The 19,885-nt window shown below is 36.2% G+C and overlaps 3 protein-coding genes across 3 annotated transcripts; 1 reads left to right on the top strand and 2 right to left on the bottom strand.

The window, feature by feature from the left end:
• The first annotated feature begins 2,084 nt into the window (after nt 1-2,084).
• On the top strand, nt 2,085-2,984 carry LOC144452081 (uncharacterized). Its single transcript, XM_078143093.1, has one exon. It carries the CDS (start codon nt 2,085-2,087, stop codon nt 2,982-2,984), a length of 900 nt encoding a protein of 299 aa, XP_077999219.1.
• Nucleotides 2,985-4,003: 1,019 nt separating this feature from the next.
• On the bottom strand, nt 4,004-10,722 carry LOC144452327 (calcium/calmodulin-dependent protein kinase type II delta chain-like). Its single transcript, XM_078143402.1, has 5 exons — nt 10,511-10,722; nt 6,934-7,009; nt 6,469-6,563; nt 5,633-5,741; nt 4,004-4,897 (listed from the first exon to the last, which is right to left on the bottom strand). The coding sequence occupies exons 1-5, from the start codon at nt 10,557-10,559 to the stop codon at nt 4,786-4,788; spliced, it is 441 nt and encodes a 146-aa protein (XP_077999528.1). The 5' UTR covers nt 10,560-10,722; the 3' UTR covers nt 4,004-4,785.
• A 3,931-nt stretch (nt 10,723-14,653) lies between these two features.
• Nucleotides 14,654-19,458, bottom strand: LOC144452080 (calcium/calmodulin-dependent protein kinase type II delta chain-like). Its single transcript, XM_078143092.1, has 5 exons — nt 19,410-19,458; nt 16,469-16,544; nt 16,033-16,127; nt 15,156-15,264; nt 14,654-14,765 (listed from the first exon to the last, which is right to left on the bottom strand). Exons 1-5 carry the CDS (start codon nt 19,456-19,458, stop codon nt 14,654-14,656), a joined length of 441 nt encoding a protein of 146 aa, XP_077999218.1.
• Between the last annotated feature and the right edge of the window lie 427 nt (nt 19,459-19,885).

Genomic DNA, 19,885 nt, shown 5'->3' with positions numbered 1-19,885 from the left:
TTGACTGTATACTTGTGATTTGATGTTTGTCCTCTCTATATAGACTTTGTTTGAGAAACAGTCGTCCCTAATGACGTCACACTCACTGATGAGAATGCCAAGAGATTGCGTAAACGTTTAATATGTTAAAAGCACTATACCCATGAGCTATTGTCAGTGCATTTAGCATTAATATTCGTGTCAGCAACTAGCATGAATTGTATGTGGATATTGAGTTCTAGTCCTGTTGGTACTTTTCTAGCTGTGACGGGGCACCCTCACACATTGGTCAACCCCGTGACGAAGGAGCGACATCACTTACAAATTACAATCTAGCACTTTTCTACAATGCATCCAAACTAAAATACGGACATATTTTATTTCAGCTAGTATGTGTGTATCTTAATTCAAGTCACAATACTTTCGACACAGTACTCCTTATGAGTACTAGAAATAGATGAGATTTGTATTTTAGCTGTAGTGACAGAAAATTCGCCTTTCTATATAGAAGTTTTGGCAGTATCATTTTTATTTGCAAATTGGTCCTGGATATATCACTACTTATACATGATATAGTCCTGGACATTTCATGACAAGAAAGAAACGTATCCCAAATTTCAATGACGGTCCCTGAACTTTGGGCCACGGCAAACAATTGTATATGTATACGTGTGTATGTCCATACTCAAGTCTGAGGAGAGAAGGTAATTATTAACTTATTATAAGTTATCATTGTATAGACATCGCATCGGTTGGCGTTGTAAACACCGTCATTCGAACTGTCCTGGACCAGTACATCACGTGAGATTGAAAACACAATGATTCACACCTTGTTTAAGACACTTATGGGTATGTAAAACGTGGATATTGATTAGTATTTATGGAGTTATAATTTCATGGCAGTACTTTGGTACAAACTTATCGAATCGAGAATCGGGTTTCTCAGCAGGTGCGGCCATCACATTGCACCATGAACAGTGTTTTGTGTTTCTATCCCCATTCACACTATAACGAACCATGCAGTAGATTAATAGAACACAGATACTAACTACGATAATTTACCATTGGGTCTATGCTGAGATAGTAAACCAGAAACTGCTCTGTCGTATTCTTCGATGGATATGTTGTACGTGTATATTTAAAGGCATCGTGTAAAGGTTTGTATGTTAATAAGGTGTTTGACGCATGCGTATAATGGCGACATGCCATGACGTATAAAGTTTTAAAGTGCAGTGCAGTGCAGTACAGGTATAACACGAACGTTTGTTCCCCCCCCCCCCCAACTCCCTAATTTACGTCTGAACTGAGTAAAACTGTATTTTCAAGTACACTTGGAAATTGATGAAAATTGATTGGTTTGGTTTAGTCTAGACTGTACCATTCCCTTGGGGTATTTTTTTTATTTTTTTTATTTTGAATTTTTTTTAGTCTTCAAATGTTTTGAGTTTGTTCATTATATACGTGGTAAAGGAAATGTTTGCAACATTTTTAAAAAAAAAAAAAAAGAAGTTTTCCCCAGTTTTAGTAGTTTCCCAATACTTCGATATTAACACCAATATCTTCCAAATGTTCGCTTTCGACCCAACCAGATGATGGCGCAATAAGCCTAATATTGTTGTAAAGTCGAACTGACGAAACATTTGCCACAAAAAAATCACAACAAGAAATGTTGCCTATTAAAAGTAAACGCTTCACCAGTTCCATACTGTGTTGTAGTATAAAAGAGTATTTTTTTTCTGCATGTTCTCTTTCAATGTCTTTATTTTTCCTAGATATGTTACAACATAACCAATGCTGCCTAATGGTGAATCAAAGGATAAGCTGGCTCATCTGACACCGAAGATGTCTTCATGGGAGTCAGCAAATGTTCCAAGAAATTGCGAAGCGCCCTCAACGACGTAACGATGAACAAACTGGTTCTGTATTTGTTCATGTTTACCACCTTTCTTGTTTGTCTCGGAGTTCTGATAGCGAACAAATTTACAAGTAATAGCTTGGAGCTAAAACTTCCAAATGGCATTCTGAGAAATCTAAACTTTCCGGCAACGATTAATAGGAACCTGAATTTCTCAAATGTTACCGACACCGTAGTACCTGAGACAACCATGAAACTAATATCGGAAATATCTGATCAAAATGTCTTTGAGAAAAACATTTCTTTACAAGAAGAAATTGAACATTCGAAAAGTTTGTCTTCATTGAAACCGGCCATTGTGCCAAACATTGTACACTACATCTGGTTTGGTAACCACACATTTCGTTTTGATCATTTAATAAGCATACTGAGTGTAGCGAAATTCGTAAAACCCGACAGTATACTTTTGCACACGGATTTTGAACCTCGTGGAATTTACTGGCACGATGCTGAGGAGAAAGTTGGTAATATCTTGCAAATTGTTCACATGGACGCCCCGAGACGTGTTTATAATCACACACTGAAGAGAATCGAGCATAGGTCAGATGTGGCGAGGTTACAGATTCTTATCAAATATGGTGGTATTTACATGGATTTTGACGTCATCGCCCTGACGTCATTGGAACCATTACGTCATTACGCCTTTGTGGTGGGTAGAGAAACTAATATAGGTCTGAACAATGGAATAATAATTTCTGCAAAAAATGCAACATTTGCTCAACTTTATTACGAGGGTTACAAGAATTACAACGAAAAGTGTTGGAACTGTAATTCTGTTCTTTTTCCAAATGAACTGGCAAAAAAGTATCCCAACCTAGTCCATGTCGAAAATATGTCACTGGTCCAACCTAATCATGAACAGACTGACGTCATATTTTTCGGTCATTTTGATTGGTGGGAAGGACATTACACCATTCACACCTGGATAAGATTGTTCCTAAAGAGGGCGCACGTCAAAATTACATTTACACCAGAGAATATCAAATTTGTTGACTCGGCGTTTGGCGAATTGTGTCGTTATATATATTACGGTCGTCCAGGTCTTATACAAAATGCATATGATAACGCTCTATCTGGAATTCTACTCTAGGACCAGTCTGTAATACAGACGTTGGTGCCACGCTATCAGCCAGCACTCATCTTCTGTACTATTCTATGGGACGATGCATGCTAGATCAAAATGATTTAGGCCCCTCCTTGAAATTGTGATTAGAAGTTCAAACAGAGGTTATTATGTAGATTAAAAATCAAATAGACAGAATAGTTTCTGCTTCTGATATTAAGAACGATTGTTGATATCTGTTAATTGTTTGTACTTAAAAAAATAAAATACTTGACTTTGGCCATGAATCTTGTGTTAACTTTACTATTGAGTCAGACGTAAGATTAGGTGGTTGGTCTCATAAATCAGCACTGAAAGGCTAACATCATGGTCAGTTTGACACCTATTAGAACATAACAATATTTGATTGGCTGCAACCCAGTCTCGTTGCTGATGTGGGAAATTGGGTAGATTGTTAGTACAGTCATGGTTAAGAAGCTAGGGCTGAACAACATGACGTATCTTATAGTCTACTATAGGACTACATATGTAGTCGACAATATTCTGACCGTGGAAACTGTCTGTAACAGTCGTGATAGATTCTAATTCACACCCTCCTCGTAAAGCATAGATCAATAGTTCAATGTAGGATATAAAAACTACATTATTTTAGTTAGACTTCAAACATCCACCCCCTTTCTAACTAAATTGGTCAAATTAAAGTTGGTAATATTTTAGACAGCACAATAAATTTCCCAGTATGTAGTAGTATGTAGTGCTATGAATACAAAGCCTGTATGTAGTAGTATGTAGTACTATGAATATAAAGCCAGTATGTAGTAGCATGTAGTACTATGAATACAAAGCCAGTATGTAGTAGCATGTAGTGCTATGAATACAAAGCCAGTATGTAGTAGTATGTAGTACTATGAATACAAAGCCAGTATGTAGTGCTATGAATATAAAGCCAGTATGTAGTAGTATGTAATACTATGAATACAAAGCCAGTATGTAGTAGTATGTAGTACTATGAATACAAAGCCAGTATGTAGTAGTATGTAGTGCTATGAATATAAAGCCAGTATGTAGTAGTATAGCCAGTATGTAGTAAGGAAAAAATCGTTCTTTTGTTGACACTTTACTTTTCGAAAAAGCAGCAAGCATTACAATACATGTCATATTGAATGTGAATGGATCCTGAAACTGACTGGTCAAGCGGTCTCGTGAAAACCCAACAGTCCACAAAAATGCACAAATCGGACAGGACATATTTGGTATACGATGTACCAAGTGATGAAAATCTGTCGGTCTCGGACCAACGTGAATGTCCACAGAAACAAGAATACGAACACAAAATGGAAGAAATAAACGAAATTTGTAAAGGGTGCAAGGGGGGCACTGTTCGCAATCAAAGGCGTTATATGTTACAAAATGTGTATATTGATACCAAGGTGTACATGTATTGTAGTACTGAGTGGGTCGGAGCCATTTCAATTATAACTTGACGAGATGTGTATATCTAATAATACGTTCATAATATCTGTCTGTCTGTCTGTCTGTCTGTCTGTCTGTCTGTCTTTCAATATAAAACAAAAGAAACCTTTGTTTAAAATGAAATACATGTGCAGTTGAATAATCTTGTAAAAAATTAATAAGAATCAGAGGCGTTAGTACAAAGTAATCATACTGACCGTAGAATGTTACAGTATACCTACATATCTGGAAAAAGAAATCAAATGATATTTATCATATTTATCATATAATGTGTTATTCAATTGTTGTGAATAGAATATTGTGAGACATCTATGCAAAATCGAACGTCTAGAATAAGCAAAGAGTACAAATTCTTTCATTTTGTTTGTGTCACGCTTGAACGGTGGAAATGTACGTTCTGCCATTTGGCATCTTTCTTGAGCCACACCCTGGTTTCTTCAGACTGTGTGGTGACAGGGCGGCCATTTCTGTGAATGACAAAATATAAACTTGAATTTGATAGACAGAAATGTACTTTTTCATAATTCATTAAAATTTAAACAAAGGGAGTGGGGGTGGGGGTGGGGGTGTCCCCTCAGTTGTCATGGTTAAATTAATGCCAAGATACTAAAGTATAGAATACTTGTCTGTATTTTTCTCACTAATACATCCATGGAATTTCTAAGTAGCTGCGTAATGATTGACCTCGCTGTTCATAGTAGCTAGCTGATTATCATGTGTAAACTCAAGTAAAATATTTAAAAAACAACAACAAAAACAGCAGAGGGATATGGAACTTTGCAACTCCTTGGTAATGTTAATATAAAAGTAATGCTCCATTTTTCAATTTGTCAATTACTGAATAAAATTAACTACATGAGAGTGTTTTCACAAACTCTCTACAGTCTCGGAGTGTCGCTAGCAGAAAGGGTTGTTTTAAATTTCTACGTACCGATACCTACCGCATAATTGTACCCGAATATCCTTGTACTGTGAGCCCTCATCGACTACACAGGGCTAACCATTCGTTGACGCGTTACTGAGACCACTCTCGAGCTTCGCGATAACACGGAGCATCGCAGTATTAAACACATCAACGAACGGTTAGCCTTTAAGTGGTCAAAGAGGGTACACAATAGTAGATATCGGTACATACAAAACAACCCTAGTGATGCCAAGCTATGAGGACTGTGTGAGAGAGTGAGGTGTTTGCAGTGACTTACTCATCCATATGTTGTCTTAATCTAACATATGCAATACTAGCAGCATCTTCTCCCAGGAGAATTACGTGTGGATTAACAACTGTACTCCTGCTTCGATTTTGTAAGATACCTGTGAATGCAGAATCGGAACAGACAACAAACAAATTAAGAATTCTGAAAATTAGCTACATTTTGCAATAGATTACTATGTGCAGCACCCATATGTATGTATGTATGTATGTATGTATGTATGTATGTATGTATGTATGTATGTATGTATGTATGTATGTATGTATGTATGTATGTATGTATGTATGTATGTGTGTGTGTGTGTGTGTGTGTATGTGCATGTATGCCTGTCTATCTGTCTGTCTATATCAGCTTTATCAATCGAGAGAGAGAGGGGGGAGGGAGAGAGAGAGAGAGAGAGAGAGAGAGAGAGAGAGAGAGAGAGAGAGAGAGAGGGGGAGAGAGAGAGAGAGTGTGTGTGTGTGTGTCTCAGAAGTCAAAACGTACCTTTCTGCTGACGCAACGAAAAGGGGTGACTGGTGTTCCATTGCCACAAATAACTGAGGTGTGTGGTTTTATGACGAAGGTCAAATATTAAACTTAAAGGTTATCACAATATGTTCTGTGAAAAGCGCCCTCCGAATCAAATAGACATAATTAAATTTTATCTACTGGTTATACGTAATGTCTCCTCCAGGGCCCACGGTATTCATGCTACACATTATTTCACTATTTACAACAGATAATTTTTCGGAGGTGGATACATTAATTTTTCTAAATTTCAGTCAGAATGACCACATTATGAAAGCGATATGTTATGACAGTATATCGAATATGAATACACTTACCGTTATCAAAATAGTATTTATGAAATTTCAATCCTTTCACGAGATGGCCCACAGCCTCGGGCTCAAAACACGACAGATTGGGATCACACAGTTTGCTATAAGAATACATAATATTTTGAGATAAAGTTATACATGCATATTACGTTAAAGTTATTAATCATTGAATTATGAAACAAAAGTGTACTCCGGTAAATTTATTACAGACTGGTCGTTTTAAACTGAGAAATTTCATATATTGTAGCTGTGATGAAAGGATTATGGGCTAATTCCAAGTGAAAGTCATCATCAAACTTTAAGTCATTGCATACATTTTATGCAAGGTTTCCGTTGATACATATTAATTGGTGATGGGGTAGTCCTGAGAATTGTCGTTGGTTTTTTTCAAATGTAACGACCCTCTATGAGTTATTTATTCTGTTGAACACAGCCGACAGACTTTATATAGTAGTATATACATATACTCACGTATATGCGTCAAAATCTCCGTTAGCAATTGCATCAAGGAGTGACTCTGTCAACTTGATTATTTCTTCTTTACGAGCTGAAAGTAAACACAACTTGTTGTCATGGTTATTGTTTACAAAGTAAATAAAATATTTTGTTATTATGGTTACTGTGTACAAACTGAAAGTAAATAACAGCTTGTTGTCGTGGTTATTGTTTATAAGCTACAGATAAATAACCACAGTGACTGTAAACACGCGTATGTGATAGACTATTGCATTGCCATGGATACGAAATTCCAAATAGACATCCTCTACCTGTAGGAATGAAAAATACGGCTAAGGGTGTTATAGTGTATAACTGCATAGAGTAACTGTTAACTCCTTGTTGTTGTGTTATGTACATTTCAGTTTATTTTTGAAAGATACTCATTTACTTGTTTACCTCTTACTTATAGCTATCTAGAAAGACATACAGCATTGCAATTGGTTGTTGTTATGGGTGTGATCTTTGTTGCTAGGAATAGTTGTGTTCTTTCAAATACCTACCCATTCCACTTATTATCTATGTACCATTCTTGCAAACCAGAGCTATCATTTCTTCTGCTACACTTTGAAATAAAACAGTAGGGACCGGCTCGTACCGTAAAACGGTTGTGCTTTGCGACGATGCTATGTACTGGATAACATCACTTTTGCTGTTGCTATGGGCGTGGTTATAGTTGCTAAGTATGATTGTTTCCATTTTATGAATGTTTAGTCACTTTATTACACATCCCTGATGTCATTTTTGTAAAAAAAAACATTGAAATTTGGTAGTTTTTATGGGTGTGGTCTTTGTTTCTAGGCATATTTGAATCTGTTGCTATGGGTGTGTTCTTTGTGTTAGGGACATGAGTTCGTTGTTATGGGTGGGGTTGCAGGCTTTTTGCTAGGCATATCAGCATTTATTTTCTTTATTGATGATTCACTTGACTACCCAACACTGCTGTTATCCTTGCAAAAGACACTGGCATTTGGTTGTTGCTATGAGCGTGGTCTTAGCGAGTTGTTAGGGATATTGAGTCCTTTGTTATGGGCGTGGTCTTTGTTGCTAGATACACCAGTATTCGTTTCTTGATAATGTTTCTTCACTTGGCTACCCAACACTATTATCTTTGCAAAAGAGACTGCTATTTGGCTGTTGCTAGGCATGGTTATGGTTGCTATGAACAGCTGTACTAAAGTGGCTATATTGATGAGGATTGGGTATTTATTTTAGATTTTTAATTTATAAATCAATTTTATCATGGCTTCTTACTTGAAAAATCAGTGTGAAACAACTTATACCAAGCCCTTGTTTGTAACTCAATAAATTGCAAAAAGCTAAAGCAAATGTGTAAAAACTTTATTATTGTATGTACAATAACAAACTTTTTACATATTTATTAATCTTTTGCCATTTATTGAACAATCTCACCACAGGGTGCCCAGGAACCGTGTTAAAATAAATAAATAAATAAATAAATAAACAAACAAAAAATTAGTAAATAATATCCTATGTTTCTATAGATACTCATCCAGTGGTGTTTGTATAGATAGTATATTATTTCAATAGTATACAGGCACACATATATACATTCTTATATATAGTTATACATGAGTTTACAATGATATTTACCCATGCATATTTTGTTTGTTTGTTTGTGTATTTATTTATTTATTTATTTATTTATTTGTAACACACTTCCTGCAGGCTCCCTGTGATCTCAAAACTTAATACTGCCAGTAGAATCCCCTAATTTCATAGTAAGTGGTCATGTGGTCTTTGACTGTAAGTCAAGCACACACACACACACACACACACACACACACACACACACACACACACACATTTAATATAGACACTTCAGACATAATACATATTAAACTTTACTGAACTTCAGACAGACAGACAGACAGACAGACACACATGCACAGACAGACAGACAGAGACAGACAGACAGACACACACCATGCTAGAGTATAGTATTAAACAAACAGACACACACATGCACACACACCATGCTAGAGTATAGTATTAATCCATTGGTTGTGTTAATGACTTTTAACATGGAGGGGAGAGGGGACTCATGTACATATCGATAATCTACCATTAAATCTTTTATTAATTATTAATCTATTAAATTGTGCAATTAAAATGCAGGAATTCTTTTATATAAAGTAAATTAGTGTAAAATGGGGCCTGTCAGCTTCTCGAGTACATTATGGCATGTGATTGAGTATAAAATCAATGACAGTATTAAAAATCAGGATAAAGTCTCCCCAACACTATGAAATTAACACCAGTCCTTCACTGTATAATGTTCTTTTGAAATTTGGTGTGATTTGTTTTTCGTATGCAAATTATGGTGATGACGTCATTATTTATACATAGAAAATGGTAAGTTTTGTAAGATCGAAATTTCATGGACAAAGACTCCAACAATCGCCGACTTGAGATGTTATTCATTGTTTCCATTTATCATGTTACAATATCTAGGTAGGAAGACATAGCTAAGTAAATCTGGTTTTTAGTAAACATAAATGTTAAAATTACAAGGTTTATCTAATTATCTGTAAAATAGACATATTTGTTGAGACATCGAAAAGGATCAAAATAACCTATCCATTCCCCCATGATTATTTAAGTACTGAATGTTACTAAATACTTGGCAGAAAAAAATGGACGGGAATATTCGATCTTATGCTCGAAAATTAATTTCAAATGCAAAAATCAGCAATTGAGAAAAGTTCATTGACCCCAGTTCTTGCTTAGTTGAGAATAATGTCTTTACACACTGAAATTTACATTAAATTGTAGTTTATTACTTTATGTAAGTTCTGTGGCCAAATAAAACGTCTGTAACTGTGATCTGATGGTCACATTTTTAGCGTTTTTGAACATATTAAGTTATTACATGAATATATGAATTATTCATGTAATTTTGAATAAATTAACGTTGCGTCACAGGACCTAATGTACTCGAGTTCATGTCAGCACCAGGGCTGTATGTACTCTGTAACAATTAAACCAGCAGCAGAATGCCCTTCTCCCAATGTCAGGGAATTCTTTTTTGCTGCATGTGTCCTGGATCAGGTTATTACCTTGGGTTATTACACATAATACTGGTAACAATTAATAATAAACTTATCTAGGATGCACAGGGTCTAAAAAAATACAAACATACAATGTAAACACTCAGTATATTTTTATCCCTGGTACATAAATTTGAGGTCACAGGTGTAGGTGAATGAAAACCAGCTTGCATTGAATTACTGTTCCAGGTCTGCATATGCTTTATAATACCAAGGAATATTGTTTCACTGTGGAAATTTTAACCAACACTTATTACAGGTGTCATGGAAAATTATGTAAAATGTACAGTTCATGCAACAAAGAATAACTGCAACAACTTAACTATTACAATTAATGTATAGAATATGATAAAACAATGGTAAATAACACCCACTCACCTACCAAGAGCAGGAACGAAACATGCATAGTACCAAAATGCTACCGATAATTACTCTAGAAATAAAAGAACAATTCATCATTTCAACAAGTTTTGAACACTTACCCTTCTCCTGGGTTGTAACTTGAGGTGTGCTGGTAGTGGAAGAATCCATAGCCCTTAGTCAAAAAAACCAAAATCTTCCAATAAAGCCCAGAGTTGAAAATCTGACTTTTTGCAAGATTATAAAAGGGGGTGGGTTGCAGGTTGAAGTTCCAACGTCCAGATGTAAATAAATGTAGTTATGACTCACATGTTAACAATTGTTCTTCCAGTCACAGTTGTCATTCTTTGACATTTAACCCTATACCTCAGGTCAGAGGTCAAACTGTTGATTTGGATAAAGGTGTGGAGTTAACCTAGTTACACAGGTAATTATAATGATTGATATGATGTGTATATACATACACTCACATGTTGAAATGCTGAGTGACCCAAGGTAGGCATTGCTTGTATGTTCAAAATGAACCATTATATTTTCAATCCCAAGTCTGCAATTCACCCAGATGTATAGCTAGGTATACAGTACCGGTATATTCAATGACAATTTACCCAGATGAATAGCTAGGCATGACAGTATATTCAGGGACCAATTTACCCAGATGTATAGCTAGGCATACAGTATATTCAATGACCAATTTACCCAGATGTATAGCTTAATTAGGCATACAGTATATTCAGTGACCAATTTACCCAGATGTATAGCTAGGCACTTACAGTATATTCAGTGACCAATTTACCCAGATGTATAGCTAGGCATACAGTATATTCAGTGACCACTTAATTTACCCAGATGTATAGCTAGGCATACAGTATATTCAGTGACCAATTTACCCTGGTGTATAGCTAGGTATACAGTATATTCAGTGACCAATTTACCCAGATGTATAGCTAGGTATACAGTATATTCAGTGACCAATTTACCCAGATGTATAGCTAGGTATACAGTACCGTATATTCAGTGACCAATTTACCCAGATGTATAGCTAGGTATACAGTATATTCAGTGACCAATTTACCCAGATGTGTAGCTAGGTATACAGTATATTCAGTGACCAATTTACCCAGATGTATAGCTAGGTATACAGTACCGTATATTCAGTGACCAATTTACCCAGATGTATAGCTAGGCATACTGTATATTCAGTGACCAATTTACCCAGATGAATAGCTAGGCATATAGTATATTCAGTGACCAATTTACCCAGATGTATAGCTAGGCATACAGTATATTCAGTGACCAATTTACCCAGATGTATAGCTAGGCATACTGTATATTCAGTGACCAATTTACCCAGATGTATAGCTAGGTATACAGTATATTCAGTGACCAATTTACCCAGATGTATAGCTAGGCATACTGTATATTCAGTGACCAATTTACCCAGATGAATAGCTAGGCATACAGTATATTCAGTGACCAATTTACCCAGATGAATAGCTAGGTATACAGTATATTCAGTGACCAATTTACCCTGGTGTATAGCTAGGTATACAGTATATTCAGTGACCAATTTACCCAGATGTATAGCTAGGCATACAGTATATTCAGTGACCAATTTACCCAGATGTGTAGCTAGGCATACAGTATATTCAGTGACCAATTTACCCAGATGTATAGCTAGGTATACAGTACCAGTATATTCAGTGACCAATTTACCCTGGTGTATAGCTAGGTATACAGTATATTCAGTGACCAATTTACCCAGATGTATAGCTAGGTATACAGTATATTCAGTGACCAATTTACCCAGATGTATAGCTAGGTATACAGTATATTCAGTGACCAATTTACCCAGATGTATAGCTGCCGGTAGGTATACAGTACCGGTATATTCAGTGACCAATTTACCCATGTGTATAGCTAGGCATACAGTATATTCAGTGACCAATTTACCCAGATGTATAGCTAGGCATACAGTATATTCAGTGACCAATTTACCCAGATGTATAGCTAGGCATACAGTATATTCAGTGACCACTTAATTTACCCAGATGTATAGCTAGGCATACAGTATATTCAGTGACCAATTTACCCTGGTGTATAGCTAGGTATACAGTATATTCAGTGACCAATTTACCCTGGTGTAAAGCTAGGCATACAGTATATTCAGTGATCAATTTACCCTGGTGTATAGCTAGGCATACAGTATATTCAGTGACCAATTTACCCTGGTGTATAGCTAGGCATACAGTACCGGTATATTCAGTGACCAATTTACCCTGGTGTATAGCTAGGCATACAGTACCGGTATATTCAGTGACCAATTTACCCTGGTGTATAGCTAGGTATACAGTACCGGTATATTCAGTGACCAATTTACCCTGGTGTATAGCTAGGTATACAGTACCGGTATATTCAGTGACCAATTTACCCTGGTGTATAGCTAGGCATACAGTATATTCAGTGACCAATTTACCCTGGTGTATAGCTAGGTATACAGTACCGGTATATTCAGTGACCAATTTACCCTGGTGTATAGCTAGGCATACAGTATATTCAGTGACCAATTCACCCTGGTGTATAGCTAGGCATATAGTATATTCAGTGACCAATTTACCCTGGTGTATAGCTAGGCATATAGTATATTCAGTGACCAATTTACCCTGGTGTATAGCTAGGCATACAGTATATTCAGTGACCAATTCACCCTGGTGTATAGCTAGGCATATAGTATATTCAGTGGCCAATTTACCCTGGTGTATAGCTAGGCATACAGTATATTCAGTGACCAATTCACCCTGGTGTATAGCTAGGCATATAGTATATTCAGTGACCAATTTACCCAGATGTATAGCTAGGCATATAGTATATTCAGTGACCAATTTACCCAGATGTATAGCTAGGCATACAGTATATTCAGTGACCAATTTACCCTGGTGTATAGCTAGGCATACAGTATATTCAGTGACCAATTCACCCTGGTGTATAGCTAGGCATATAGTATATTCAGTGACCAATTTACCCAGATGTATAGCTAGGCATATAGTATATTCAGTGACCAATTTACCCAGATGTATAGCTAGGCATACAGTATATTCAGTGACCAATTTACCCAGATGTATAGCTAGGCATACAGTATATGCAGTGACCAATTTGCCCTGGTGTATAGCTAGGTATACAGTATATTCAGTGACCAATTCACCCAGATGTATAGCTAGGCATACAGTATATGCAGTGACCAATTTGCCCTGGTGTATAGCTAGGTATACAGTATATTCAGTGACCAATTCACCCAGATGTATAGCTAGGCATACAGTATATTCAGTGACCAATTCACCCAGATGTATAGCTAGGCATACAGTATATGCAGTGACCAATTTACCCTGGTGTATAGCTAGGTATACAGTACCAGTATATTCAGTGATCAATTTACCCTGGTGTATAGCTAGGTATACAGTACCGGTATATTCAGTGACCAATTTACCCAGATGTATAGCTAGGCATACAGTATATTCAGTGACCAATTTACCCAGGTGTATAGCTAGGCATACAGTATATTCAGTGACCAATTTACCCAGATGTAAAGCTAGGCATACAGTATATTTAGTGACCAATTCACCCAGATGTATAGCTAGGTATACAGTATATTCAGTGACCAATTTACCCTGGTGTATAGCTAGGTATACAGTATATTCAGTGACCAATTTACCCTGGTGTATAGCTAGGTATACAGTATATTCAGTGACCAATTTACCCACGTGTATAGCTAGGCATACAGTATATTTAGTGGCAGACCAATTCACCCAGATGTATAGCTAGGCATACAGTACCGGTATATTCAGTGACCAATTTACCCATGTCTATAGCTAGGCATACTGGGTACAGTACCGGTATATTCAGTCTGTCTGTCTGTCTGTCTGTCTGTCTGTCTGTCCGTCCGTCCGTCTGTCTGTTCATCCATCCGTCTGTCTGTCTGTCTGTCTGTCTTGTTTTTTCAACAACATAATAAAACTAAAGAAATCTTTGTTTAAAATTAAATACATGTGTAGTTGAATGATCTTGTAAAAAATTACAAATGTAATAAGAATGAAAGGTGTTAGTACAAATTAATCATACTGACCGTAGAATGTTACAGTATACCTACATATCTGGAAAAAGAAATCAAATGATATTTATGAGTCATATAATGTGTTATTCAATTGTTGTGAATAGAATATTGTGAGACCTTTATGCAAAATCAAACGTCTAAAAGCGTACAAAGTCTTTCATTTTGTTTGTGTCATGCTTGACTGGTGGAAATGTATAAGTTGCCATTTGGCATCTTTCTTGAGCCACACCTTGGTGTCTTCAGACTGTGTGGTGACAGGGCGGCCATTTCTGTGAATGACAAAATATAAACTTGAATTTGATAGACAGAAATGTACTTTTTCATCATTCATTAAAATTTAAACAAAGGGAGTGGGGGTGGGGGTGTCCCCTCAGTTGTCATGGTTAAATTATTGCCAAGATACTTAAGTATAGAATACTTGTCTGTATTTCTATAAGTAGCTGCGTAATGACTGGCCTCAGTGTTCATAGTAGCTAGCTGATTATCATGTGTAAACTCAAGTAAAATATTAAAATAACAGTAACAACAAAAACAACAACAAAAACAGCAGAGGGATAAGGAACTTTGCATGATAGTAGATATCAGTACATACAAAACAACCCTAGTGATGCCAAGCTATGAGGACTGTGTGAGAGAGTGAGGTGTTTGCAGTGACTTACTCATCCTTATGTTGTCTTAATCTAACATATGCAATACTAGCAGCATCTTCTCCCAGGAGAATTACGTGTGGATTAACAACTGTACTCCTGCTTCGATTTTGTAAGATACCTGTGAATGCAGGATCGGAACAGACAACAAACAAATTAAGAATTATGAAAGTTAGCTACATTTTGAATTAAACAGTCCCAGCATGGGGTTTCAATTTAAAAATGAAATAGATTACTATGTGCAGCACCCGTATGTATGTATGTATGTATGTATGTATGTATGTATGTATGTATGTATGTATGTATGTATGTATGTATGTATTTATGTATGTATGTATGTGTGCATGTGTGTGTATATATGTATGTATGTATGTATGTATGTATGTATGTATGTATGTGCATGTGCGAGCGTGTATGCGTGTGTATGTGTGTGGGTGTGTGTGTGTGTGGGTGCGTGTGTGTATGCATGTGTGCTCCTGTCTGTCTGTCAGTATCAGCTTTATCAATCGAGTGAGAGAGAGTGTCTCAGAAGTCAAAACGTATCTTTCTGCCGACGCAACGAAAAGGGGTGACTGGTGTTCCATTGCCACAAATAACTGAGGTGTGTGGTTTTATGACGAAAGTCAAATATTAAACTTAAAGGTTATCACAATATGTTCTGTGAAAAGCGCCTTCTGAGTCAAATAGACATAATTCAATTTTATCTACTGGTTATACGTATGTCTCCTCCAGGGCCCACCATATTCATGCCTCCGTGGCACATTATTTCACTATTTACTACAGATAATTTTTCGGGGGTGGATACATTAATTTTTCTAATTTTCAGCCAGAATGACCACATTATGAAAGCGATATGTTATGACAGTATATCGAATATGAATACACTTACCGTTATCAAAATAGTATTTATGAAATTTCAGCCCTTTCACTAGATGGCCCACAGTCTCAGGCTCAAAACACGACAGATTGGGATCACATAGTTTCCTAGAAGAATACATAATATTTTGAGATAAAGTTATACATGCATTGTATATATATATGTAACTTTAAAGTTAATCACTTAATTATGAAACAAAAGTATACCTGATTAAGTTACAGACTGGTCGCTTTAAACTGAGAAACTTCATAGTGATGAAAAGATTATTGGCGAATTCTAAGTGGACGACATCATATCATTGTAAACATTTGAAGGAAGATTCCATTCATACGTATCAATTGGTGAAGGGGTAGCCCAGAGAATTGACTTTGAAATCTAATGACCCTGGCCTCTATTTGTTTTGTTGAACACAGCTGACAGACATATAGTAGTATATACATATACTCACGTATATGCTTCAAAATCTCTGTTAGCAATTGCTTCAAGGAGTGACTCTGTCAACTTGATTATTTCTTCTTTACGAGCTGAAAGTAAACACAACTTGTTGTCATGGTTATTGTTTACAAAGTAAATAAGATAAGTTGTTGTTACGTTTACTATATACAAACTGAAAGTAAATAACTTGTTGTCATGGTTATTTATTTATTTATTTATTTATTTTTTTTGTAATTAAGTTTTTTTTATTGGGTGTTATTTGTAAAGTGTATACATGTCATGTTACATTCCAGTTTACAAAAGGGCAATGTTTACATTGCAACCCATTACCATTTATGTTACATATGGAATGAGGGGGGTCCATTTCTTTAGAAATGGTATGAGTTTGTGGTTTTTCTTTGCAATAAAGTGTTCATATTTATAAAGTAGTTTAAATTCAGTGGTTGTACAGTTTTCTGAACACAGGAAGGGATTCCTTTTTTTTACAGTAGTAAATGTATTTTCTAACTATAAGGCTTATGAAATTTAGTAAAAGTGTCTGATCTGGGTCTGACAAAATTAGGCAGATTTTGCTAGGAACAGCCCTGGTATAATTCCATTTTCCATATACAGATCTGAAATTCTCATTATACCATGTTCAACAAATTCCGGATAATAAATTGACATTCCCCCTATCTTTATATGTTTGTTGTTCCAAATTATTTGATTGAATTCTCCATAGAAGTCCTCTGTCACACTGGCCCATACATTCCCTCCAAAAGGGTGTACATCCACCAATAATGGGTAGGGTGTTTATATTGTAATTACATTTGAAGATCAATTTTTATCCCATTTTTCACAAATGTTGTCCAGGGTTGAGTGAAGTCAGGGTTCAAGAATTTCTTTATTAGGATACGTTGTTGTTTTTTCATTATGGTCAGGTCCGGTACCCCAGTCCACCTTGGCCCACCTCCCCTATCATGGTTTTCCTTGCAACTTTGTTCCGTTAATCCCAGAGGAAGTTGAAGATCAACTTATTTATGTTTTGGAAAACATCTTTTGGGAGCACAGCACAATTTAATATATATGAAAACTGAGACACAGCCAAAGTTTTAATGATTTGAACTTTCCCAAAAAGGGAAAGTTTTCTTGTTTTCCAAGTGTTTATGACACTTTTCATTATATTTAGTGCTGTACTACTATTTACTATTTCAACCTCCCTCTGGTTGTATGCAAAATAGACTCCCACAATTTTGACAGGGGCGGTAGGCCATCTTACCCCAAACTTTAACTCCCCTCTCCCCTTCCATGGGCCAAGCCACACCCCTTCCGTCTTCTCTGTGTTAACCTTCAGACCAGAGCACAACTGGAATTTCTTTAACACTTGAAATAGCACCTCGACGGATTTTTCACAGGTCAAAAAACAAGTCAAATCATCCGCAAATGCACTTTCTTTCATCTATATCAGTAATCTACTATTTAAATCTTTTATTGATTTAATATTAATCTACTAAATTGGGCAATTAAAATGCAGGAATTCTTTTTTAGTATATAAAGTAAATTAGTGTAAAATGTTGTCTGTATGCTGTAAGCGCCATCTCAGCACCAGTGCTGTAACAATCAAACCAGCAGTAGAATGCCCTAATTACCTCAACGTCAGGGAATTCCTTTTCTCTGCATGTGTGACACAATACTGGTGTCAATTAATAATAAACTTATCTAGGATATACAGGGTCTAAACAAATACAAATATACAATGTAAACACTCAGTATATTTTTATTACTGTACTTAAAAATAGTGACCCCCCTGTGATTCATCCACAAAACAATCCCCCCCCCTGACAAATAAAAAAATACACTGACCCCCCCCCAACATCTGTTGACAAGAAATATTCTTCTTGTGCTTGCAAAAGACACTCTAGATTCTCAAAGTACAATACAACACACTGCATAGTTAATTATACTTCTTACATTTACAGTAATTTTAAGTGTACAAATGTATCTGTTAAATTGCTAACCAAAATCCATTGCTTCACATATATAAAGCTCTTTAGACAGGAACCCTATGAGAAGTATGATTGTCTGTTCATGGACATGCAAAATATTCATGGTTTAGTAACCAAAAGTTCTAGGATATCTCTTAGATTGAGTGAACTATTACCATTATATATTAATTCAGCTAATTGTAAAGTACGATATTAGAAATGGAGTTAATATAATTGTAAACCTTGGGGTTTCAGTAACTTTCAAAGTACGGGAGAGAACTGAAAACAGTATGGGAGAAGTGCACGCTACGCGCGTGTGCACCTGCTATTTAAGCGCGTGGGGGGAGGTAAGAGCTTTTTGAAAAATGAACACCATTCAGAGGCTATTGAGAGCACCATTCAGAAGTAAACCACAAACACAACTTAGTTATATCATAAAAGAATCACTAATTTTAGGGTTTCAAAAGTTTAAATCATTTCAAGTCATATTGACACTAATGATAATAAAAAAAGATAAAGTAGAAAGTGAGAAAATTTGGGGAAAACATGCACAGTGGAGGTCAGTTACCATTTAGAGATACAAATTCATTAAATTATTTTAAAGTGTGTCTCTATTGGCTATGTTTGTGTGCAATTCAACATGTTCAGGTCAATGTAGGCACAGATTTTGGAGTCAGACCATCCAGTAAATTTCAAGGTATTTCATTTCTTATGTGTTTATGGTTTATTGTATGCACATACATTTGTTGTATGGAAATTTAAGTACAGCAGGGTGGTTCATGATTTCGTTCAGTTGTTGAAAATATGGTGACCCCCCCCTTTATTGACTTTGTAAAAATGATGACCCCCCTTCTTTGAGTCCCAAATTAAGGTGCCCCCCCGGTCGTAAAAACTGGTCGCTCCCTAACACCACCTACCTCCCAAGAGCAGGAACGAAACATGCATAGTACCAAAATGCTACCGATAATTACTTACCCTTTAAACACTTACCCTTCTCCTGGGTTGTAACTTGAGGTGTGCCGGTAGTGGAAGAATCCATAGTCCTTAGTCGAAAAAAACAAACTCTTCTAAGAAAGCTTAGAGTTCAAAATCTGACTTTTTGCAAGATTAAAAAGGGGTGGGTTGCAGGTTGAAGTTCCAACGTCCAGATGCAAGTAAATGTAGTTATTGGTCTTCCAGTCAGAGTTGTCATTCTTTGACATTGAACCCTATACCTCAGGTCAGAGGTCAAACTATCGATTTGGATAAAGATGTGGAGTTAACCCATTATAGACAGAAAGTATTGTCGCACCATGGAAGTAGAACCCCTGTGTCGACACCTTAATATACATGGATAAACATGTCCACTGATGTATTAAACACGGAATGAATGCTGAAAAACACCCCCAAACCATTACATTTCTCACGCCATGTTTCAAATTCAAGGATGGGACGATACAATTTCACTGTAGGCTTCCCAGGGTCGT

This window comes from Glandiceps talaboti, chromosome 22 (genome assembly GCF_964340395.1).
Source record: "Glandiceps talaboti chromosome 22, keGlaTala1.1, whole genome shotgun sequence".
In the NCBI taxonomy this organism is placed as follows: domain Eukaryota; kingdom Metazoa; phylum Hemichordata; class Enteropneusta; family Spengelidae; genus Glandiceps; species Glandiceps talaboti.
Note: the sequence above shows the minus strand (reverse complement) of the source record. Positions and strands in the feature narration are given on the sequence as shown.